The 25,434-nt window shown below is 36.1% G+C and overlaps 3 protein-coding genes and 1 pseudogene across 17 annotated transcripts in view; 3 read left to right on the top strand and 1 right to left on the bottom strand.

Moving 5' to 3' along the window:
* TRIM23 (tripartite motif containing 23) overlaps positions 1-18,972 on the bottom strand; it is a 69,577-nt gene extending 50,605 nt beyond the window's left edge. For 8 of the 9 annotated variants that reach the window (XR_005211477.1, XR_005211480.1, XR_005211479.1 and 5 more), the window contains exons 1-6: positions 18,831-18,972; positions 14,588-14,750; positions 11,109-11,230; positions 8,967-9,245; positions 8,189-8,371; positions 393-608 (exon numbers count right to left, since the gene is read on the bottom strand). Coding sequence is in view for 5 of the 9 variants with exons in the window: in XM_037802143.1 (XP_037658071.1) it covers positions 393-608; positions 8,189-8,371; positions 8,967-9,245; positions 11,109-11,230; positions 14,588-14,750; positions 18,831-18,911 (1,044 nt within the window). In the remaining 4 variants the exon portion in view is untranslated. The remainder of the gene's footprint in view (positions 1-392; positions 609-8,188; positions 8,372-8,966; positions 9,246-11,108; positions 11,231-14,587; positions 14,751-18,830) is intronic. The other variant, XM_037802144.1, reaches the window with a different exon arrangement.
* LOC119508341 lies at positions 6,631-8,085 on the top strand (annotated as a pseudogene).
* Positions 18,973-19,545: 573 nt separating the features above from the next.
* TRAPPC13 (trafficking protein particle complex 13) overlaps positions 19,546-25,434 on the top strand; it is a 71,873-nt gene continuing 65,984 nt past the window's right edge. For 4 of the 5 annotated variants that reach the window (XM_037801054.1, XM_037801055.1, XM_037801056.1 and 1 more), the window contains exons 1-2: positions 19,546-19,685; positions 19,881-19,998. In XM_037801054.1, coding sequence (XP_037656982.1) covers positions 19,902-19,998 — 97 coding nt within the window. In that variant the 5' untranslated portion in view covers positions 19,546-19,685; positions 19,881-19,901. The remainder of the gene's footprint in view (positions 19,686-19,880; positions 19,999-25,434) is intronic. The other variant, XM_037801059.1, reaches the window with a different exon arrangement.
* On the top strand, positions 19,552-24,226 carry SHLD3 (shieldin complex subunit 3). 3 transcript variants are annotated; one of them, XM_037801060.1, is made up of 2 exons: positions 19,552-19,685; positions 22,728-23,593. In XM_037801060.1, exon 2 carries the CDS (start codon positions 22,787-22,789, stop codon positions 23,540-23,542), a length of 756 nt encoding a protein of 251 aa, XP_037656988.1. In that variant the 5' UTR covers positions 19,552-19,685; positions 22,728-22,786; the 3' UTR covers positions 23,543-23,593. The 3 variants fall into 3 exon arrangements, with proteins under 3 accessions (XP_037656988.1, XP_037656989.1, XP_037656990.1); XM_037801061.1 differs by lacking the exon at positions 19,552-19,685 and adding an exon at positions 19,926-19,998 and having other exon boundaries at positions 22,728-24,226; XM_037801062.1 differs by lacking the exon at positions 19,552-19,685 and adding an exon at positions 20,158-20,178 and having other exon boundaries at positions 22,728-24,226.

A 25,434-nucleotide genomic window follows, 5' to 3' on the forward strand; every position in this document is an offset into this window, starting at 1 on the left:
TTAAAGAAGAGCAAACATTTGAGCTAGACCTTGAAGATGGAGGATTTCCACTATCAAAAAGAGAGATTTAGGCACTCCAAGCAAAAAGAATAGTATGTGTTTGGCAGAAAAGTAGTAAAAGCATGACAAAACTGAAGAATGACAAGTCAGAGGGCTTCTAGAACCCACGGTTTTATGGTAGAGAGGGCACATGAAGGAGAAGACACTGAGATGGTTGACAGATCAATTCAAGGCTACAGAAAGAGTCCTAAGCACAAAGTTAATACATGCAGTAGACACTAAATATTTATTAACTTAATAACATTAACTAGAGTATACATCTGGTGATTATCTACTTAACCTTAAAAATTCTCTTTCTTAAACTATGTCCTCACCATGTTTAAACTACCTACCTGCTGCAAAGTCTTTTCACAATGAAGACAGGCTGTTGAAACCTGGGACAACAATATAGTCATATCTTCTTGTTGTTGCCTGAGCCAAATCAGTTTTTCTCGAACATGGGCATCAACAACACTTAAAGCCATTTCTTCTTGACGACAAAGAGTTTCATGTAGATCAGAAAAATAAGCTCTGACACATGACCGGGCATTCTCTGCACTACCTGGTACCTAACAAAATAAAAATAAGTTTTAAACAATTGTAAACTTAACAGAGATTTTATACGTGAAAAACTGAAATTTTAAATACCGTCTATAGCCTTATAAATTCCAAAATTTAGATACTCACACTATACCTGTGCCCTCAGCTATACTTTGTCTATCCAGTTACCTAACTGAAAGCTCAAGCAAAATGGAATACCTCATCTCCAGTCTCCCTCACCCCAGAACCCAGTTTCCTCCAACTCAGTAAATGGCAATTCCATCTTGGTTGTTCGGCCCAAAAATACTGGAGTCATTCCTAACACGTTTATTTCATAACTCGTATCTAGCCTCTCAGCAAATTCTGCTGACTTCAAAATATATCCAGAATCTGATCATGCCCTACCACTTCTACTTCTACCAGCTTCATCCAAGACATCGTCATCTCTCTCCTGATTATTATAATAGACTACTAACTGTTCTCACTAGGTCTACTCCTAACCCCTACAGTGAATTCTCCATACAGCAGCCACAATGATCCTTTTTTTAATGTTAAGTTAGAAAGATTATGTTACTCTTTTGCTCAAAACTCTCCATTGGTTTTCCATTCCACTCAGAGTAAATGCTAAAGTCCTTTATATGGAAAGTTCAAGGACAGACTCTCTGAGGGGGCATTTGGCCCAAGACTTGAAGGAAGTGAGAGAGGGAACCATGTGAATATCTTGGGGAAGAGCATTCCAGGCAGAGAGAAGAACAAGTGCTTAAAAGTCACTTTTAGACCTCAATTCCTACTATCTTTCCCACCCCATCCCCATCACTCTGCTCTAGCTTCACTTAGCTCCTCACAGCTTCTTGAACACACCAGAACACTCTATCTCCAGGGCTTCTGTACTTCCACTCTTCTTCTGAAGGAGTCTATCCTTGAACACCCTATATAAAAGTACACTTCCCCTTTCCACTATTCTTCTCCAACAACCTTAACATATTTCTGCCACATCAGAATGTAAACTGCTCAAACGCAAGGATTTTTATCTTGCATAATGGTATCCCCAACCTCTGGAACAGTATTTGGCACTTGGTCTGCGTTTAATAAATACTTGCTGGGGGAATGAATGAAATAGCTACACACCAGCACAGCAATTTCCAATAGAACTTTCTGGAATGATGGACATGACCAATATCTGTGGTGTCCAATATGGTAGCCATTAGCTCCATACACCTATTGAGCACTTGAAACTAGTGAGAAGGAAGGACTAAATTTTGGATTTTATTTAATTTTTAACTAATTTAAATTTAAGTAGCCACATATAGCTTGTTGCTACTATATGGGACAGAGCAGCTCTAGCTTTATTTCCCAATGATTTTGTTTTAAATTTGTTTGATTACCAAAACATTACCTTTTCACTGTCCCTGTATTTTATATTCCTCTCTGAAAAGACTCCTTTCTCCTATACAATTCTATTTTTAAAAATTGACTACAGGAGGCGGGGCAAGATGGCAGTACAGAGAGGAGTGGAAGCTAAGTAGTCCCCCTGGAACAACTACAAAAAACCAGAAACAACTAGTAAATAATCCAAAATAACTGAGGGGGGACAAACGAGACCATCCACTCATCATACACGAACCTGACTGGGAGGAATGCCCGAGAACACAGCATAAAATGTGTAAGTAAAACCTGCGGATCCAAGTCGCAAGACCCCCTCCCCCACACCCCAAGCTGCAAAGCCTCATGGTGCCAGAGAGAAGCTCTCTCCCAGCAAGCAAATATGGCTCAGCTGAGCTCCAACTGGGGTTTTAAGTAGCAAGCGTGAACTGCTCATTACAGGTACGCATCCCCAAAAAACAGACAGAGGGTTTGGGTGACAACTGACCTTGGAGAGCCAGAGAGTCGCCTTGGACTGGGTCTGAAGGGGACTATCTGTTTCTTTTTTGGCTCAGTGGAGAAAGCCCCAGTCATTTTCAGTTTCCAGGGCTGTGACTCAAAGAAGAGTGGAGACAGCACAAGCAGAGAGTGAGACCACTGAAATGCTAATGACCTCCACCAGGGGGGGTCTGTCTTCTCTAGGAGGAAAGGGGTGGAGCCCTTTCCATTCAGAACCAGACCCCAGAGCCTGGGGGAACACGGCCATACCTCTTCACACCAGGCAAGAATTACAGGCTAACAGGCATCACCTGCTGGGCAGAAAAGCACAGTGACCTGAGGCATCAAAGGGTGGAGCAATTTTCTAAGACACACCCGCAGGGAAACCAGATACTGAATATTTCTTCCCTCTGGGACCTGAGCCTGTTCTGGTCTGGGAAAACCTGATTTGGATAACCAAGGAAACCATGCCTAGACAACAGAAAATTACAACCTACACTAAGAAAAACAGTGTTATGGCCCAGTCAAAGGAACAAACGTACACTTCAACTGAGATACAGAAATTTAAACAACTAATGCTAAATCAATTCAAAAAGTTTAGAGAAGATATTGCAAAAGAGATAGCGGCTGTAAAGGAAACACTGGACATATATACAGCAGAAATCGAAAGTTCAAAAAAACAACTAGTAGAATCTATGGAAATGAAAGGCACAACATAAGAGATGAAAGACACAATGGAAACATACAACAGCAGATCTCAAGAGGCAGAAGAAAACACTCAGGAACTGGAGAACAAAACACTTGAAAGCCTACACGCAAAGGAGCAGATGGAGAAAAGAATGAAAAAATATAAGCAACATCTCCGGGAACTCAAGGATGAAACAAAGTACTATAATGTACGTATCACTGGTGTCCCAGAAGGAGAAGAGAAGGGAAAGGGGGCAGAAGCAATAACAGAGGAAATAATTAATGAAAATTTCCCATGTCTTATGAAAGACATAAAATTACAGATCCAAGAAGCGCAGCATACCCCAAACAGAAGAGATATGAATAGGCCTACACCAAGACTCTTAATAATCAGATTATCAAATGTCAAAGACAAAGAGAGAATCCTGAAAGCAGCAAGAGAAAAGCGATCCATTACATACAAAGGAAGCTTAATAAGACTATGTGCGGATCTCTCAGCAGAAACCATGGAGGCAAGAAGGAAGTGGTATGATATATTTAAGATACTGAAAGAGAAAAACCGCCAACCAAGAATCCTATATCCAGCAAAGCTGTCCTTCAAATATGAGGGAGAGCTCAAAATATTTTCTGACAAACAGACAATGAGAGACTTTGTGAACAAGACAACTGCCCTACAGGAAATACTAAAGGGAGCACCACAGGGTGACAGAAGACAGGAGTGCGTGGTTTAGAACACAATTTTGGGAGATGGTAGTACAACAATGTAAGTACACTGAACAAAGGTAACTATGAATATGGTTGAGAGAGGAAGGTGGGGAGCATGTGAGACACCACAAGAAAGGAGGAAAGATAAAGACTGGGACTGTGTAACTTGGTGAAATCTAGAGTATTCAACAGTTGTGATAAAATATACAAATATGTTCTTTTACGAGGGAGAACAAGCAAATGTCAATCTTGCAAGGTGTTAAAATGGGGAGGCATTGGGGGAGGGATGCAATCAGCATAAACTAGAGACTGTAACTAATAGAATCATTGTATTATGCTTCCTTTAATGTAACAAAGGTGATATACCAAGGTAAGTACAGATAAGAGGGGGGGATTGGGGAGGCATGTTAGACACTTGACATTGGTGATATCATCTGATTCTTTATTCTACTTTGATTTAAGGTTATTTTTCCTTTTGCTGCTTCCTAGCTGTCATTTTTTTTTCCTCTTTCTTTTGCCTCTCTACCTTCTTTGACTCTCCCTCCTGCCTTGTGGGAGAAATGTAGATGCCCTTATATAGATAGTGGTGAAGGTGGTGAACACATAAATGTATGACCATGCAGAGAACCATCGATTATTTACTTGGGATGGAATGTATGGTGAGTGAACAAAACCATATTAAAAAAAAAAAAAAAATGGGTTGATGACAAAACCTCGAGGGCAATATACTGAGTGAAATAAGCCAGACACATAAGGACAATTATTGCAGGGTCTCACTGACAGGAACTAATTATAACATGTAAACTTACAGACATGAAAAATAAGGTACCAACATATAGGACGAGGCTTAAGAATGGGGAGTGGTTGCTTAGTATGAGCAGAATGTTCAATTAGGATGAACTTAAATGTTTGGAAATGAACAGGGGTGTTGGTAGCAAGATGTGAGAATAACTAACAGCGCCGAATGGTGTGTGAATGAGGTGGAAAGGGGAAGCTCAGAGTCATACATGTCACCAGAAGGAAAGTTGAAGGTCAAAAGACGGGAATGTATAAAACTGAATCCTATGGTGGGCAATGTCCATGATCAACTGTACAAATACTAGAAATCACTTCTATGAACCAGAACAAATGTATGACAATACAATTAGAAGTTAATAATAGAGGGGCATATAGGGAATAACTATATACCTATTACAAACTACATACTACAGTTAGTAGTATTTCAACATTTTTTCATAAACAGTAACAAATGTACTATATCAATACCACAAGTCAACAATTGAGGGGGGTTGGTTAGGGATAGGGGAGGATTAGAGTTTCTTTTTCTTGTTTTCTTTTTTCATCTTTCACTTTATTTCTTGTCCGGAGTAATGAAAAGTTTCTAAAAATTGAACAAAAATTAAGTGTGATGGATGCACAGCTGTATGAGGGTACCCAGGGACAAGTGATTGTACACTTTGGATCCTTGGATAATTGTATGGTATCTGAACAATCTCAACAAAAATGGAAAAAAAAAAAAAAATGAATGACCCCAACCCAGAAAAAAAAAAAAAAATTGACTACAGCTACCACCCTAATTTCTTCTCCTCCACAGACAAAATTTTTCAGTTAGGTACACTTACTTCTCAACACCCACTTGCTCTTCAATTCACTGGAGGGTAACTCCACTTGATTATTTCACAGGAATAATAAATTCAACATTCAAATTAAACTTACTCCCTTTATCCCCTCCAAAAACTCTTCCTCCCTCCTCTCCTATTAGTGCATGACATCACCATCTGCCCAGTCAGGCAATGTAGAAACCCAGACATCATGCTTGACCCTCCAATTAACTATCCACTCAATATTATCAACCAACCACTAAGACCTACCTAATCTACTTCTTTAAAATCTCAAATCCATCTACTTCTCTCCATTCTTACTACCCTAGTATTTACAGGCCATAAACATCTCTCAACTGGATAACTTTAGCAACCTCCTAATAGGTCTCTCTGCTTCAAATCTTGTTGCTCCTCCAATTTATTTTATACATTAAAATATTTAACATTTGCAAGTTTTAATGAAAATATGATTATGTCATTCCTCTGTCAATTCTTCAATGGTTCATCAATGCCCTTAAGATAAGGTCCAAGCTTGCTCCCAGCAGGGGAAGCCAGACAAGAGAAGCTCTGGCTGCTGGGTCTTCGCCCAAATTTAAAATGGGCACATTTTTTTTTTTTTGAGACCAATGACTCTATTCTCTGGTATGATGAGGAAAGCTGACCTCCATTTGGGAGTTTAAGGAGCTGAGCTTGGACTTGGCCCCCATAAGCTCAAGACATGAGTAGTCTAACAAGAGACCTTTTAATAAGAATCGCCTGTCCTTCGGACTCTTACTCTAAAAGGAAAAGGTACAGATTCCAGGTTGTACTGGAATATTTACTTAACTCTTCGGTAGAAGATGTCACCTGAGACATCTCTGAAGCCTTTACAGCACCCTGCCTATGGCCTGCTACACAGTTTCATCTAACATTCACAAAAACAAGTAAACGGAAGAGCTACACGAGGCTAATCATGGACGCCAAGACGGAAAAACTTTGATGTGCCAATGCCCTTGTTCTACAGTGCATTCCATTCTTTTGAACTCACAGAAAAAAATGTTATTAAAAGGAAGTACTTTGTGAAATTAGAAGCCCCTTTTTAAATTTGTAATCATCAATATGTATTAAGATGGACATCTGTTTTGAAAAGTACAAAATGTTCTGATCTCGAAGAAGCAAGCACCTGCATAAAACTGGTCCTAAATAAAAACAGACCTGAATGGACATGAGAATGTTTGTTAGTGGCAGAAGAGTCAAAAAATGGCAGTTTGTTCAGTTATTTGCCACTTGTTTTATGCTAAACCTTATGTTTTTAGGGGGACTGAATGACAATCAAATCATGAACCATATGAAGTCCTACTCTTATAGATATGGCAGTTTGTTCAGTTATGTGCCACTTGTTTTATGCTAAACCTTATGTTTTTGTGGGGACTGAATGATAGTCAAATCATGAACCATATGAAGTCCTACTCTTACAGATATCTCATAAATAGCTATGACTTTGTGTATGATAGCCTGACTTTTAAGCATGGTTACTTGATTAACCGTGAGGAAAAGCATCAAGCCCAAGACATCCTCCTTTCACTGTTCATAAAAGAGTGCTCCTGAAAACTACGGCCATTGTTCTGCAATTAGAAAAACATGGAGCAATGAGAAGTATGTTAGGTCTCAACTTGATGCCAACATCAAAACTCTGTTTGTCTTAGGAACTCTTTCTAATCCACTGAAGAGAGAAGAAATGCAAAGAAAACTGGAATTGGAAAACCAAATGTACAATGATACAATTCAGCAGCAAGACTCTGTTGATGTCTTTCTACAGTCTTACTCTGAAATTACTTCTGCAGTTTTGTTGGGCAAATACATTCTGTCCACATGCCAGATTCCTTATGACTGCAGACAATGATGTATTTATTCACATGTCAAATCTTATTGAAAACTTCAAAGTTTAGAACAAATTGGTGTCCAGGATTTTTGGATTGGCTGTGTTCACTGTGGTGCTCCTTCCATAAGAAACAAAAGCAGCAAATACTATATCTTCTATGACATGTACCAGTGGCCAGTTTATCCTGACTATACCGCTGGAGCTACCGATGTGATCTCCAATAATGTAGCCATCAAAGTCTACAAGACACCACAAACACTTAACTCTAGTCTTTACATAGACGATGTGTTCATGGGCCTCTGTACCAATAAAATGGGGATAGTATCATATACACACACACAATGTATATATGTACATATGTATGTGTATGTGTGTATATATATGTATATATAGTTTGAACTCTTTAACATAGCTAACAAGATCCCGCTGGATTTGGCCCTTAACTCTCCAATGTCTTCTCGTGTTATACCCCACCCAATACTCAAAGCTTCTTGTAACACATCTAATTCTCACTTCCAGGCATTTCAACATATGCTTCCCTCTCTGGGACAATTCATTCCCCACCTCACTCTTCTCTCTGACTTAATTCCTTCAAATCTCAATTTAGACACCACTTCCTCTAGGGAGGCTGCTCTGCTTCACCTAAATTGATGCCCCTCTTATACACTTCTATAGCACCCTGTACTTCTCTCATAAAATAAACAGTTACCACACTTTAAACTCGCTTCATAGTGGACTACAAGCTCCATGAAGTTAGAAACATTTTTTAAAAAACTGATTTCCAGTGACTAGAACACTACTTATACATTGTAATTGCTCAATAAATTCTTATTAGAAGGAGAAAGGGTGAGAAGGGAAAAGGGAAGAAAGTAAAGAAAGAAGAAAAAATCCATACATGTTCTGTGTGAGCCATTCCAATTCTATCTTCTACTATCTGTTCTCCTCCCTCGATGTGCTGCACAATCCCAACTAATTTTCTGGAATAATCTGAGATTTCCTCAGTGAAGGTCCGTATGCAGTGAGCCATATCTAAAATTGATGCTCGGATCTGGTTAGCCTCTGGTTCCAATACTGAATGCTATAAAACACAGCATAATTACAAAAAAAAACTCACTGTATTGAGGAATGATATAAAATAATATATTTTTAAGCCCCTCCTATTAAAAAAAAGCATCAGCCACAAGCAGCTTTCATAACACATTCAGAATAAGCACAGCATAAAAGGTTAAAGAAAAAAATATTTCCCCTTCACTCCTTCATAAGACAACTATTTATCCTGCAAATAAATAATTTAAAATTTGGAAATCTGTTTATCACTATTCAAGAAATCAAGAGATCTGTATCTTCAAAATTGTATCATTAGTAATAGTACATTAATACATGTAAATACTGCCAAAACAATACAGTGCATTATAAAAACATGCAAACAGAAGACGATTTTTGTTTACTGCTGGGAAGCTATTTTTCAGTAAAGATTCCATGAGGCATCTCTGGAATTTTTGTTGTGACTTTCAGAAATTAACTCTTTCCTTTCTTTTCATGCTACCAAACCCAACTTGTTCACCACCTAATTCTTCTTCAATCCCTACTTTTAACACAGAGAACCAGGGCAGTAAAAACAAACACTGGGCTGGTAAACTAGCTGGAGTCATCTACTTTAATAAAATTCATACCTTGTGGCCTTGGTGTTTTCCGTATTCTTTGCAGACACAGCACATAAGTGGGCTAGCTTGACAACCTTCTTCCAAGCATACAAACTCAATGGCATGCACTTGATGCTGAGAGCACATGGTTTTTTCATGAGGTTTATCAGCTAGAGGCACTCGCCTGTGCTTTGCTAATGTCTTTGTAGAATGGGTAACTTGGGAACACTCTGAGCACAAGTGAGTTGCACATACAGTGCAATATACAGATGCAACATGAGCTTCATCTTCATCACAACGAGTGATACTCTGACAAACAAAAGATCAATGCCTTAAAACTGAATCTCAATCACTGTAATGACAAATATTTAAATATAAAAGATGCTTTTTTTTTCTTTTACTGATGAGCCTTTATTCAAGAAAATACATTGGAAACTAGTACAAAAGTCATTTGCTACTCATCTGAGAAAGTACGCATTTCTGTGGGTGAGTGAGAAGCTATTTCCAAGACTGATAACCAATATATGCTATGAATTTGAGGCAAAAATGAAAACTACTCTGATAGCTTCACAGTCTGTGCAAAGACATCATCCACCATTGAAGTTAGAAGCCCTTTTTTAAAAAAAAAAAAATTTGATATGAAATACACAACTCACTGATTTAAATATTACTTGTCATGATCATGTATGGAAAGAAACAAAGTACGAATGCTATTTTGATAATCACAGAGTGTGAATCAGAACCAGCCATGAAGCTTTTACAAACACAGATGCTCAGACTCCAATATAAGAAATTCTTATTTCAGTGGGTTACGGGTAAAACCTGGAACTCTGTATTTTTTTAATTAAGCTCCACAGGTGAGTCTATTGCATAATCGTAGTTGAAAACCACTCATTTAAGCAAATAGGAAAAAAAAAAAAAAAAAACACTTATATGCAAACCACTAAATATCATTTATAATTTTCATTAATTACTAAAAAGCAATTCAAGTGGTTAAAAAAATTACATGTCAGATAACCAAGAATGCTTTGAAAACTTTTGCTGAATATTGAAAGGCCATAATTGAAAAGGGAAAGAGTTGTACACATTTTTCCAGAAATAAAAATTAGAAAATACAGTGATTCACTATCACATTAAATAAAAAACAAATCCAAAGTTGAACAGTTATGTTTGAAATTATGAGAAATGTATACATGTGTACATGTAACATTAAAAATTCATGTCTTGTTTTTCCAGTCCTGACAAATAAATAATTTACAAGGTCAACATTATGTAATATCCTCTTGAAATAAAGATAAAAAATAAAGCATGAAAGAATGGCAAACATTTTAGAAAATAGTGCTTCAGTTTGAAATTCATTTAACTGGTTCACTTTAATATGAAGAAATCATCATCTAATAAAGGGAAAGTGGAAATCAATCTAACTTTTTTCCCTTAATGCCAAATATGTGGTTTTAAAATTGATCACCAAAATCATTAATTGCCATTTACTACAATTATTCTTATTCTAGAACTCTTTGCATTACAAGAGCTAAAGAGCCAATTCTTTAAGCGAAAAAATGTATTTTAACACATATTGATGGATTTCTTTCTAATACTTACTAGGACTCTGTCTGGATAAAGAGAGTACATCTATCTACACATAATTTAAGCCTTTCTGGAAGATATTTAATAATAGTAGTAATTCCCTCAGGAGCTACTTATATCTTTAAAGTGTTTTGCCTCCACACTAACTGGCCTCTTTCATAAACTTCTCCAGAGACTGCTCTATTGTTCAAGTTGGTGGTACTCCTGGTTCTTTCCTTGTGCTTTGCTGGTGAGTGGTTTATTTTGCATCCTTCACTCTAATGTAGCTCCTACATTCTTGCTACTCTTCCATAATCTTACTCTTTCACTTTATCCTTGGATAGAACTGAATGATAATAAGAAGACAATTTTACACATAAAACACAGTTTGGGCTAAGAATTTTCAGTGAATTCAAGTTTCAGTTTTACTTTTGTTCTGTTGAGAATACTGTTGCCTTCGAAACTGAAAAGTAATGAAGGGTTGTGATTCTAGAAATCCACCTGCTGGAATAGGTGCAATAATATTATGCTTATAAAGGCAAACATTTTAAATTAAAAGAAAAAAATCATGCTCATGATGAATATTTTAGTAAGTTCAATCAATACCTCTCCAGATACCCCAATGTCTTCTTCTGCAACTCCATACTGACCAATATGTCCATTCTGTAGTCGTTCCAAAAGCTCCAATAAAGCAAAATTTTTTTTCAATCCCCAAACACCTGAATCACCTAGAATAAATGTAAAAACAAAAACTAAATTTAACAAAATGGAATATCAATCATTTTACTCATACTTCAATACTAATTTCTAAGTCTTATAGTTTAATCACTAATAATCTCTAAATCTTAAAAATTCATAATTTCCCCATTTTCCATTTATGTTATGGTAACAGTCTTTAAAACACTGAAGCACCCCTCAGCATTCCAAGTAGAAACATACTTTAAAATCCAAATATTTTTCTATCATTTAACTTTACAAATCTTTTTTTGTTACTAACTTTCATATATATACACTAAATCACAGACTTTCAAATTATTTTTTTCCAACAGTCTACAATAAGAAAGACAGTCCATGTTGCAACCCAGGACAACATACATAAATATAAATGAAACAAAATTTCACAAATCAATATTTACCCTTACAGTGTGCAACATACTCTGATATTTTTTTATTTTTTGTTTTTCAAAAAACACTGTTAACAACAATTAAATTGATTTCATGACCACAGCTAAGTTATGTGTGAAAACCACAGTACAAAAGACACACTTTGACCTAAAAAAAAGTGACATAAACCTAAAAACACTACCTCTAAGTAAACTAGAATTAGAACTAATTAATATTTAATTAGAAATAATAAAAGTAATATTTTTCTCCATCCCTTCTCTAACCTGTAGCAGCAAAAACTAAATAAACCCCTTCTCACACAAACATACAGAGCTCACACCAAAGAAAGACAACATTCTCTTCTAGATAGATAAGACTAGGCACATTTGAATGTGGACCAATGGGTCAGATGAGTGTGGATATATGTGCACATGTGCATACAAACACAAATACACACAAACCCTTCCAGAGCCTATACATAAATGCCAGATCCTTCAGCAGTTAAAAGGAATATCTACCTGTTAATGAGTTTCTATGCAACAAATGCCATCTGACACTTAGCTACCACCTAAAACATTTGTTGAATGAATAAATATTTAAAAGAATGATGAGAACATTGGCTGCAGGGCTCCCCTTCCTCTTGGCCCTTCTTTTCTAAAAGAAAAAACCATTTGTTCTTGTGGTTTGCCAAAAAATTTCAATCTAGGCTAAATGCCTTTATCCTCTTCTCTGAAATCTATGCCTCCTTTCCCAAGTACTTTCATGCAGCCCACCAAGTATTTCCTCTCAGCCATGTCACTACATTAGGCTTTCTCCTTAAGTGTTTTAATTTTTCACACATGTTCTACAACCAGCTGAGTTCTATTGAGTCTTTTTTACAAAGGTTAAGAAGCATACTAAATAAGTCCTTTATTTAAAAATAAGGTCTTTGATAATTTTCCAAATATTCAGTCATTGTGTAATAAACACATAAACTCTTGGCAGTATTAAGGCAGAATCTATCCATTGCCTAGCATATCACTTAATACTTCTCTAATTGTCAAAACAACTATAACATTTCAGTGGCTTAAGGCAACAAAGGTTTAATTTTTGCTCACGTAACATCTCAGGGGGTTGGGGAAGAAGCAAGAGAGTCTTTGTTCCCCACTGTCCACTTCAGGGACACAAACCACTTAGCCTCCAACTACCTGGACCATTTACAGTCACCATATAAGGGAAAAGGATTTGTGGAAAAACACTATAAACCTTTTTATAATGGCTTCTGCCTGTAGGTGACCATTCACTTCTTCTTACATTTCACTAATTAAAAAGAAATCACACAGCCATACCTACTAAAGAGGGCAGGGAACTAGACAGAAAGGAGAAGTGGAAATATCAGTGAACTGTACTACTACCAAAAATAACTACTGATATTCTTCTTGAACTAGAGAAGAAATCTGATTAAGACTTCTCACATTGAGGGTGGTTACCTTCTCTTGAAGGAGGAATTACAGATGACTTTCTCTTTCTTTTCTATATTTTCAAATTTTCTACAATATATAACACATTATTTCTATAATACAATTAAAAATTAGATCTCCTTTTTTTTAAAGAATGACATCCAACTATATCAAGAGTCAATAACATATTCCACAGGCTGGAATCACAATAAAATCACAGTAAGCTATAGTAATTACAATCTGTACCCAAAGTCAGAGTTGTTTGTTTGATCTAATGTTGATGTAATAGCAGGCATGATTGATTTCAACCTAGGCTATGACTAGCCATGCCATCATAAATGTCTAGTTTAATTAAAAGTTGCAGGTTAACAATCCACACTTTGACATTAATATGCAGAGAAACTACAGTGCTCTTCAAAACAGTGGATGAAAGGGTCTATCCTCCATTTGCAAAATGTTACCATTTCTGTAAGTATAGTTTTACATAAAGAAGATACTATGATATACGTATATTTTACAGAATAAAAAGCCAAATAAAAGAACCTCAAAATAGAGACACTTCTCCCTACACTCATACTTCTTGGCTAATAGTAAGTTAATGATAACCATAATAATGCTATCACTGTCCTATTTAAGTTGTCTGTCAAACTGATTGTACTACTTATTTACTTCAAAGACCACCAAAACCTTAAGAAATACTTCTCTTTCTATACAAGAAACATTTTAAAACCATGTTTCTTAGCATTTTAAAGCTTTCTAGTACAAAAATCTGGGTATTTTTGCTTCCTTTTTTCAGTGGATAAATAATTTTGAAAGTGTTCCACTTGACATACTGTACGAATAAATAGTCTTAAATAGTGCAACTGACCTGAGAAAAAATGGCAAACTAAAATATTTATTTTGGAGAAATTCCCTTATCAAAAAGAGTAAACTTACAGAACTTATATTTGTAAAATAATTTTTCAAAATATTAATATTATTTCCAAATCTGGTATCCCAGGGTAATAACTCATTTTGAGAAATATAAAGCAAACTTCTAAAAATATTCATGAAATTGAAAAACATCCACTAGATCTTTAAATTCATATTTTATTCAGAAAATAAGGGATAGTTATCACAAGCTACAAATAAATTTCTCAAATCAGTAAAAAAAAAAATATTGAAACTCATCTATATTTTCATTATTGGCTTATTCATTTATAAAAAAACTATTTTATTGGATTAATGGCTTCAGGCAAATCATTTACTCTGTGATGAATATACTTATTTCTTTAAATAAGGGAAGCATGTTTTTCTCAGGTGTCTTAAAGCTTTTCACATATAAGTACCGAATATAAACATCTCAGAAGATAAACTAAAACTAGTAACTAAAATGGGCTAGATTCTATTTACAAAACTATTGACTTTAATAGAAACCCAGGCTTTATGAAACCTCCTTAGAATTTTGTCATTTAAGAATCAAGTGGAAAGAAATTGTTTCTGTAACATTTGTGTTACATGAACAATTTTAAAACTTAAAGGCATACACATATATTTTCCTACCTAGGTCTGTCACCTGTCGATCAAATGGGCATCGGACTGCTCTTCCATGAAGCGGCAGGCGGGTAAGACAGTCATGACAGACTGTGTGGCCACAAAGCAGAAGGCGAGGGACTTTGTCTCCTTGTAAAGAAAAGACATCTTCACAAACTCCACATTCCAGCACCTGAAATGTGGAAAGGGAATATGTGTTCTTCAAATGATTTTAAAGCTAAAGTACACATTTTTAATTTTTTTTAAAGATTTAAATATTGAATCAACTTTGTTAGACAAATTACTTTATTACTCCATGAAAAAAAAAATTAGCTGTCTAAGCTATAAAACCTTAAATCACTTTTCAGTTGTTCCATCCGATAGAACCTACCAAAATCATGTCATGGTGAAATCTCCTTGAAAGACTAAGGATGAACATAACATTATAAATTAACGTTATGTCTATCTTTTGCAAATGATGACTTTACTCTTTACATTTGAGCATGTAGCATCAATATATAATTCTACTAAAGTTGGGTTCTTAAGCAAGTTCCCTGTAATTTTCACACCTCCAACACACACACCATCACACCTGTGACAAGGTTATTCTTAGCCAAAGAATAGGAACAAAGTAAAGGTACATGGAAATAACTACGCAGCCTGATGAGGAAGAGTTAGGAAGTGTTTTATGTACACATACAGAATGATTTCCATATGAATAAAGCAAAGTGAAAAGAGAACATAAATACTTTTAAATCCTTTTGGAAGGATACATAGAAAACACTGGTTCCATATAAGAAAGGGAAATGAATAGCTGGGGGCTATACATAATATTATATGTATTAAACACATACACACACTTCTTATCCTACATTTTTAAAAAGGACAAGAAAAAATTTTCCTTAAATATCTATCCTTACTGAAATTCAATTAAATATAGAAAAGATATTCACAATAGAATTAGGTAGTATGAAAAATGCAACATGTTTTATAAATATTTTTGTTATTTATACTATGATAAATTAAACTTATCTATGACAATAAACTCCAAAGAAACAAATAAAAATTTTACTTATTTCATTCATAGTTTATTCATATCTTATATATCTGACCTCATCAATACACAAGATTAAAAAAAACATGTTGCTACTATAAATTTTTTCAAAAAACACTAGTAAAATTCCATTGCTTAGAAAACCATACCCAGGTCCAAAAATTAGATTACTAGACTATTTTGTATCAACTTGGTAAACAGCAGAGCAGAAATCCTTTCTTCAGTATTTATAAATAGGAATTATGGCTAAAAGTATAAGAAATTAAGTCCTAGATAGAAAAAAAACTATTAATTTTATAAATTAATAAACTTCACAAACATGCTAAAGAGGGTTACCAACAGGTAAATAAAATTTTAATAAATCATACCAGACGTTAAAGTACTAAGAAGGCTCACTAATCAAAAGAAACCTTCTGGGATTTCTTTTTGTTGTAAATGATTTCATTTTTGTGTCTTTGTTTTGACTCTATCATTGTCAATTTGTTCTTTAAGCAAGAAGCCAATATTGCACATAAGAGAAAAACCACAAAAGTCTTGGGAAAAAAACACAGGGGAAAACTTTCATGACCTTGGATTTGACAACGACTTATTAGATATGACATCAAAAACATGAACAACAACAAAATAAACTGGACCTCATCAAAATTAAAACATTTGTGCATCAAAAGACATTATCAAGAAAGTAAAAAGAACCTATAGGCTGAAAGAAAATAGCTAACAATCACATAACTGTTGCTACAATTCAACAACAAAAAGACAACTAACTTAATTAAAATATGAGCAAAGGACCTGAATAGACATTTCTCCAAAAGAAGACAAACAAATGGCCAATAAGCACATGAAAAGATACTCAACATCATTAGTCATCAGTGAAATGCACATCAAAGCCACAAGACACCACTTCACACAAACTAGGATGCCTATTTACTTGAACAGAAAATAAGAGTTGGCAAGAATACGGAGAAATTAGAACCCGTGTACAATAGAACCCTTGTAGAACTTTAAAATGGTACACCCTCTGTGGCCAAGAATGCTGGTTCCTCAAGAAGTTAAACACAGAATTACCATATGACCCAGCAATTCCACTCCTACCTATACCCCAAAACAACTGAAAGCACCAACTCAAAATTGAAAGCAGAGACCACAGCAGCATCATTCACAATAGCCAAAAAGTGGAAACAACCTGAGTGTCCATCAACAAATGAATGGATAAACATGGCATAGCCACACAATGGAATATTATTCAACCGTATAAAGGAATGAAGTTCTGGTACATGCTACAACATGGATGAAACTTGAAAGCATTATGTTGAGTGAACTAAGCCGGACACAAAAGGACAAAGATTATATAATTCCACTTACATGAGATATCTAGAATAAGCAAATTCATAGAGACAGAAAATAGATTAGAGGTTGCCAGTGGCTGGGGGAAGGGAGGAATGATTAAAAAGTTTCTGTCTTGAGTGATAGAAAAGTTTTGGTAATGGATGAATGTGATGGTAGCAGAACATTATGAATTTAATTAATACCACTAGGATGTACACTTAAAAATGGTTAAAATGAGAAATTTTCTGTTATATATGTTACCACAATTAAAAAATGATAAAAAGGCATCTTGAGCTTTATCTTCTAATGAATACTTCTTACTTTTATCTATGAAAATGACAATGAGATTCTTAAATTTATACCACCATTTTCTTCATGAATTATGGCATAAGTATCTTGCCAAAAAGGACTACTTGGTGCACAGCACCGATACATTTCACATGTAAAGATCAAAATGAATGAAGTGAGACTCTAAGAAATCCAATTCTGTGCTTTAACAAACTGGAGTTATATCAGGCTATGGTATACTCTTTTTGTGATATACTTTTGATATTATAATGTAAACAGGGTAACAAAAATACAGCAATGATATCCATTCCAATTATAGCATAAAATTTCTTAAACTTCAAGTTAATTCACAAAATAATCTGCAGGTGTGCTCTTAGAAAAAGCACAACAAATAATATCTCAAGCATACAACATGCCTAATAAAATAATAGTATCTACATCTCAGATATGCTATGTACCTTCAGAATAACTTCATTATTATATAAAATTACATGAGTCATAAATCACCAATATTGATTGATGCTAAATTGTGGTCAGAAATATATCATTTACTGTCATATAAAAGCAACATTAGGTGAAAAATCACAGATACCATTTAAGACTTTAAAGGACTTCAGATATTACCTGGTCCAGTGGTTTTCAACCCTGGTTGCAATTAAAATCATCTCAGGGGATTTTAAAAATATACTGATATCAAATGAATCAGAACTGAGGGAGGAGGGTTGCATCTGCAGCTTTAAAAATTACTCAGTGACTCTAATATGCAGCCAGGGATGAGAACTACCAATCGCTCAGATTTCAGATGATCCTGAAGGTGGCTCAAACAGCCACCGAAATCAGCTCTCCATCCCAGATCTTTTCACATACATAGCAGAAGGGAAGAATGAGTTCCACCTATTTCAGTTGGATTTTTAACAAATGCATTTTGGAACATTTATATATACTAAAATCTTAAATTTCAAGCAATTGAAATACTTCATAACACTAACGTTAATGCTCTGCTATGCTGCAATTAGAGACTCCTCAAAAATGTTGATGAACTGTACTATCACGGGTGGAGGCAGTTCAACTAATAATAGATATCCCATTGTAGAAGTAGTGCAGTAGTGAAATGAACATATTTCAGAACCAGTCAACTCTGGCTCTGCCACACACTGTCACTTACCCTAAATCCTCATCTGTTAAAAGGGGGATTAACATCTACTCATAGATATTAACGACCTAAAGCACCTAACAGTATCTCGCAATAATAATAGTTCAATTTAATAAAAAATAAACTAATTAATGCTTGTTGAGCTGAACTAAAAGCAGAGGACCTGGGAAAGACCGCCTCAGGTCACTCTCACAGGCCTACAAGCTACTTTTCAAAATTGCCCCAGTTGGCGATGCCAAGCACAGGGCTGGCATGAACAGGAGACCAGACAACTTGAGGTCAGCGGACAGGAGCGGAGAGGAGAGGAAAGCAAAGCTTGTAAAGCTAAGAGGGGCCCAAAGGCCTCGCATCATTCCTATCGAAACCTGGGCCACAGCGACACCGCCAAGTCTTCGGGATGAACCCAGAGAAAGGGAGGCCAATGGTGAAAAAAGACACGCAAAGTCCCTCACCTTCACCACGGCCGTCCCCCGGCTGGCCTGCCGGCCACTGTCTAGAGCTGCTCCAGGCTTGTTTACAACCAGGGCAGCCATCCCGGGAGCAACGGCGCAGCACAAGCAGTCGTCACAGACTTCAACTAGGAGGCAAAGTGCAGCCACCTACCCAGACGCCTCGGCGAACGCCGCTGGCGCACAAGCGCAGTACGACGCCGCGCGCCCCTCGGCCGGCTTTTTTGGATTGCTTTCCTACTGGATTGTAGTTAAGTTTGTCTTCGCGGCCTTGTGCATGGGCGGTTCGTTATTTTTTGCTGGTATTCAGGAATCTGCAGTTGGTAGGGGAAAGAAAGTCAAGAAAAAAGGATGGGATAAAACAGAAGTAAATTTTGGGGGTGAAACTCAAGCTTTTGTAAAGATTTCTCCTCCCCAAGGCCAAAGGAACTACATTCCCCTAAATGCAATGCGGTATTGTATAAACTACAAATCCCAGCATGCCGCTTGTCGCTATTTTTACGCGGGTAGTGTAGGCGTTTGGGAGGCCGCATATTGTTACCCGGAAGTGGTCTAAGCCTCGATGTGAGCGTGTACCTGGAACATGCAGAGGTATTTTATATGTAGATATATATGAGACAAGCGATGACTGGTGAAAAGAAGCCTTTGGGTCCTTAAAGGACTAAGAAGAAAGAGAATTTAAGGCACCACTGGCAGACAAGTTATTAGAAGTGTTTGGCGCTAGGTCTTCCGGAACAAGCGCTTTCCTGTTTTGTGGGCCAGGCTGAACCTCCTCAGTCTCCGTAGACGGTGGGTCCGTAGTACCGCTCAAGATGGAAGTGAATCCTCTCAAACAGGAGCACCTCTTGGCGCTGAAAGGTAAATTGTTGGGAACCTGGGTCCCCTTACTCTGTTTTCTTCCCTTCTCTCCCTGGTTGTCGAAGCTTTTGTCGTGTAGACTTGGTCTCTTGGGATGTAGGCCTCACCCTTCTTAAAACAGCGTCGGGTCTAGCCCTCCTGCTCTGTCCCTTTTTGAAGAGCGGGAGGAAGCGATATTGCCTCTTTGCTTTTTAGGTTTGAGAGCCGCGCTCTAGAATGGAATGGATACCTGGTACATCACTCTTTCTGATCAGTGCTCGTGCAATCACCAGACAGAATTTAACCGCAGGAGCTGATGTGCGGACTGTTCTCGGTGAGATCCCCGTGAATCAGGATGATTTGCAGCGTACATCGAAAGTAGTTTTTCGTGGTCTCGTGTCTCTTCATGTGGCACTAAGTTACCAGGCTTCAGCTCCATCTGTAAAATTAGTGTAATATTGTATGACAGCAGTGCCAACGGTTTAGAAATACACTTTACTACAACATATAACAGGTTTGTTAAAACTTAACTGCAGTTTACTTCAAAGTATTGTGTATAGGGGAAATAGGTCCAAAATCTCATGTCAATTTTCATTTTTTGTACACGGAAAAACAATTTTAAGTAAGTTTAATTATTTAATTAGGTCATTATTTGGGGGGAAAAACAGCAGGAATTCAGAGTTTTCCTGGAATTCCAATTGCTTTCTGAAGATCTTTTATTTGAAGTGTTTCAGCTTTATTTCATGATTTTGCTACCACAAATGCACTTTTTATTTCTTGGATGCTCTAATATGTGAATACCAGTACCTTCTTGGATTGAGCTACAGAAGTGCTCAATAGACATTGGAATTACACTTAACCTTCCTTATGGCATCCATTTTGAGGGATCATAACAGGCATTTCCCTGTTATGATGCAGTCAGCAAACATTCCAGAAGTTCACCAGTCTCATGGGTAACATAAATCATATACTGATGGCTGGAGTCGACAGGACCACCTCTAACTGTTGAACCAAGAAGCTCTGCAATATTGAGTAAATACAGTGATGGAACCTGTAAACTTAGCCTGAGCAAATGATCTGTACTGAAATGTGTTATACTCCAAGGAAAGGGAAAAGAGAAAAAGGAACTAATTGTCATGTTCTTTGTCTCTTAATCTCACAAAGCGTATCTAAGTATCTTTATCAAGATTGTATAGCTAGTTAAGTGACTGAGGCAATATTTCAACACAAAGTGCCTCCCTGTTTCCAAGATGCTGTGTTGCCTCCTTATTAAGGAAACAGCATTTTCAGAGATTATTACCTTAGGCACTGCTGTAATGGGAATTTGGAACAGCTGTATTACCTTTTGAGTATGATTTTGTACAAATTAGAAGCTGTTGAATACAGCTAAATTCCAGCACTGCAGAGGCTAACTGCTATTAGAAATTTTCAGTTTTCTGTTATTCTTCTTATTTTCCAAAACAGAAAATACCTGGGAAAGAGTATTTTAGGAGCCTGGAAAGAGAAGTGCTTTGAAATTCACTGATAGTTTCAACTTTATTAAAACTCTTTGTCACCACTCTTCCCTATTGTGCTAATCGCTTAATTTTACTGATGTCGAATGCCAAATACATTAAATATTTCTTTGACTTTTCAGTTCTTATATATAGTTAGTCTACAAAAGACAGTTTGATTTAAAAGGAACTCTCACACCTTCAGGTGTCCTTGAATTATAACACTGAGTAAGTTGAGAAAACCGTGAAGGAATCCTCAGTGCCATATCTGCCATGAGGAAATCATAAGGAAGGGGCAAGAAACAAGATGAGAGCATTATTAATTCTTGAAAGAATATGCTATCCCAGGTTTAGGTCCATAAAAAAATTGTGGCTAAGAATCTGTCATTTATAAATTTGAGACTGTCAAATATATTTGTCAGTGGACATTAGCAGTAGGTGAAAAGAATCATTGTTGGTTACTTCTTCTGACTCTTAAGAATGAGACAGTGGTCAGTTTAAGTATTGTGACATCATGACGAGTCTCCACACATGGGTTCCCTAGCAGTAGGAGACCCCTCATCAAGTAATTCTCTAATGACTTTTGAGAAGAGGGGATTCACCTCCTTGTTTTTTTCTATAATAGTTAAATATATAAAAGTGCCTGCATTGTGGCTCTTGCAGTTTTGGGCCTGGTTAGGAGGCCTAACTTGCATGCCCTGAAAGGCTTCATTCTTGAGCCTGTGTTCTATATGCTGGAACCTATTATCAATATTTAATTTGGGGCAACTTAAAAACTTATTTGTTCTAAGAGGAAAAAAATAGAGTCTAGACTTCTTGTACAATTTCCTTTCCAAATTGGAATTCAGGGATCATGGTACTAGGGTCTTGATACTGCTTAAGTGCCCCAGATGTTACAGAAAACCCTTTGTCACAAAGTCAGTTCCTTGTCTCATTAAAACAGTTAAACCATATCCATGTGTTTTGTGTTTGCTACTGAGAATGGGACCAAATCAGTAAGTGTTCAATCTGTATATTTATTTAGTGGAATTCATTTCATTTTAAAATATAAAATAATCGATTTTCTTCCAAATAGATTAAAAATTAGTGATTTTTATTGCCCTCAATTCAGATGTTTCAAATTTTTAAATATCACATTTTTGTGATAATGTGTTTCATGTGAATCTAGTATTTTAAGAATCACTAATTTACTCTGTGTCTACAGTCTTAAAACTATTATTACTTAACTATATTAATATGAATATTTCCACATTCTTTATATCTCTTGAATTGAACATTTGACTACTATCATCTTTAAGCTGGAAGTGATCTTATAGGGCATCTAATTCAGATCCCTTATTTTGGTGAGAGAAGTAGTTTTCTTTTTAAGTTTGTGGATTACATTCACATTTACCAGTAGTCACTTTGGTGAAATATCATATTGGGGTGAACTTTGATTTTCCTCTTTTCCCTGCCTTTCTTTGGACAGGCTACCGCTACCATATCTTATTCTTTGCAGTACTTCCACTTTACGTTTTGTTTCCTCCTGATTTGAAGAGAGACAGTCATGTAATTATAAATTACATTCTAGGTCTGAGGAACTCAGCTAAGAAATTTTCTCTTCATTAAGAGTAACTGGATTACTGTAGAATGACCACAGAAGTAATATTACATTATCGACCATATGAAAGTGACCCTACAAAACTGCCAAAACTTGCAGAAAAAGCAATTCAAGACTTTCCTACTCGTCCGCTATCAAGATTTGTTCCTTGGTTTCCACATGATGGATCCAGACTTCCACTCAAACCTAAAAGATCACCACCTGTGATTTCTAAAGAGGCAACTAAAGATGTGAAATGGTACTTAACCATTTCAGAACATGATATGAAATCACGAAGTTATGATTGTACATTAGATCTATTGGAGTTTCAACCTAATTTGAAAAAAACGAAGCACTTAATCAGGTCTTACACACTGAATGAACAGACTAATTCTGAAAATATAAATAAACAATCAGAAAAAGGAAAACAGAACTTGAAGAGGTCTTGGAGTGTCTCAATTCCCAGCAGTAATTGTACTGAAAAGGTTTTTCCTTTATCTAAAAAATTGCAAGATAGTTTAAAGGCATTAAATTTGCACACTTTTTATAGAGGAAGATGGACAATAGAACACACTATTTGTAACAGCCAAACACTGGAAGACATTTGGGCAAAACTCAATCAAATTATCAGGCACAATGAACTACCATCTTGTAATGCAACAATTCAGAGACATTTAGGCCAAATATGGGTTTTCTGTGATGTTATGTACTGTGAATATGTGGGAAATCTTCTTAAAAGAAGATTAGCTCTTTCTGGGAAAATGAATTTATTTGTACATAAATATGGTGTTATTTTTAGTATGTAATGAATTTCACTGATTGTTAAAAAGTATTGTAAATGAACTGAGTATGGATGTGAAATAGTAAGATGAATAAATGTTTTACTGCTTTTTACATTTTAATGACTTTCTTTTTATTTGAACTTTTGTTCATATAGCCTGTTTGCTCTTAACATTGTGGAAAAATAATTGTGTGGTATTATGTATACAGTCTGTACCCCAAAAATGGATGTGTATCAAGAAATTCCTAGCCTTGTCATTAACTCAAGAACTTTCTGGGTTCTTCCTATTAGCAACCTTCTTTTAAATTAATTGTGATAATTTATTTAAAGTGAATTTGAAGGTAAAATATTTCTTTTCCTTTTGTTACTTTTCTAGTGATTGAATTAGATATTCCTGTGACTTAAGATAACTAGGTTGGATTTCAGTGAATGCTCTGAATCTAATTTTACTGTATTTTTTTATTTTTTCATCTGAAGTGTAATGATTTTTTTTCCAATAAAATTGCAGACAATTCTTAGAATTGAAAATCTATTGAGAATGTTGCTCAGGTTGCATTAATGTACAAAGTGAGAGACCAGCCCAGATTTTTATGGATGTTGGCAAAGATATGTAATAGACAACAGTTGCTGTGTTGTTTTGAAACAAAAGTACAAGAAGGATAATGTATCTTTTTTTAATGCACTTTTTAATTGTGAACTTTAACATATCTACATAAGTGATAATTTTCAAAGTACGATTTAACAAGTAGTTAGCAAGTTTCAAAGAATGCCATGGGTCACAGTTCCACAACTTCAGCTATTTCCATTATTGTAAAATATAACATACATACAGAAAGGTGTTAACTTTCAATGTACAGCTCAACAAGCATTTATATAGGTAATTTCAAAAATTGTTATGGGTTACAGTTCTACAGTTTCAGTTCTTTCCTTGTTGTGCAGTATAGGGTATATACAGAAAGGTAAAGACTTTCAAAGCGCAATTCAACAAGTAGCAATAGAGCAAATTTCAAAGAATGTTATAGGTTAGAGTTCCACCATGTCATTTACCTCCTTACAGCTATTCAGACACCCCAGCATCTAAATATATGTATACATTTATATAAAGTTTCGGTATTTGTAGACCTTTGATAAGTCTTATCTTGTTTGCTGCTCCCCCATCCTCTCACTTAATCTCTTTCTCCATCTTCAGGGGTGTCTGGGCAATGAGCACCCTAACTTCTTCATATTGGAAGGGGGTATCAACAGTGTGGGGAAGGGGGCTGCATCTCATTGTTGTTCATAAAGAGGCTGTTGCCTCTGGGTTTTAGGACTTGTCTGGCATAAGAACACTTTGGTGGATTTAAGTTTCTGAGAGATAAAATTTAGTGAGTGAATCTTTTATAGAATCTAGGTAGGGACTTAGGTATTTGGGGACTACTTTTGCTAAGGGCGTGGCATATTGGGACCATTTGGGATGTCTCGCTGGAGCTTGCTTAAGAGAAAACTCCAGGATAGCCTCTTGACTATTTGGGATCTCTGAACCACTGTGACCTTAGCTTGTTACCTTTCATTTTTCCCTCTTTGGTAGGCATTTTAAATCCCTCGCTCCCAGGGCCAGGCTCATTCTTGGGCATCATGTCCTCCGTCTCCAGGGAGATTCATTCCCCTGGGAGTCCTGTCCCTCATGGAGGGGAGATTAATGAGTTTAGTTGCCAAGTTGGGCTTAGAGAAAGGCCACATCTGAGAAACAAAAGAGGTTCCCTGGAGGTGCTTATGAGGCATAATTATAGGAGGGCTCAGCCTCCCATTTACAACCCTAACTTTCACAAGAGCAAGCCTCAAGTCAAGGGCTTGATTTGTTAAGTAGTGGATTCCTAATTTCACTTAATATATATTCTATCCCAAGATAAATGGTCATTTTCTTAACATTATCTTCAC

Source organism: Choloepus didactylus, chromosome 13, assembly GCF_015220235.1.
Source record: "Choloepus didactylus isolate mChoDid1 chromosome 13, mChoDid1.pri, whole genome shotgun sequence".
In the NCBI taxonomy this organism is placed as follows: domain Eukaryota; kingdom Metazoa; phylum Chordata; class Mammalia; order Pilosa; family Megalonychidae; genus Choloepus; species Choloepus didactylus.

Bases quoted from the DNA above. Each gene is read 5' to 3' on its own strand.
- SHLD3 (XM_037801060.1), top strand. From the start codon at position 22,787: ATGACCACAGAAGTAATATTACATTATCGACCATATGAAAGTGACCCT.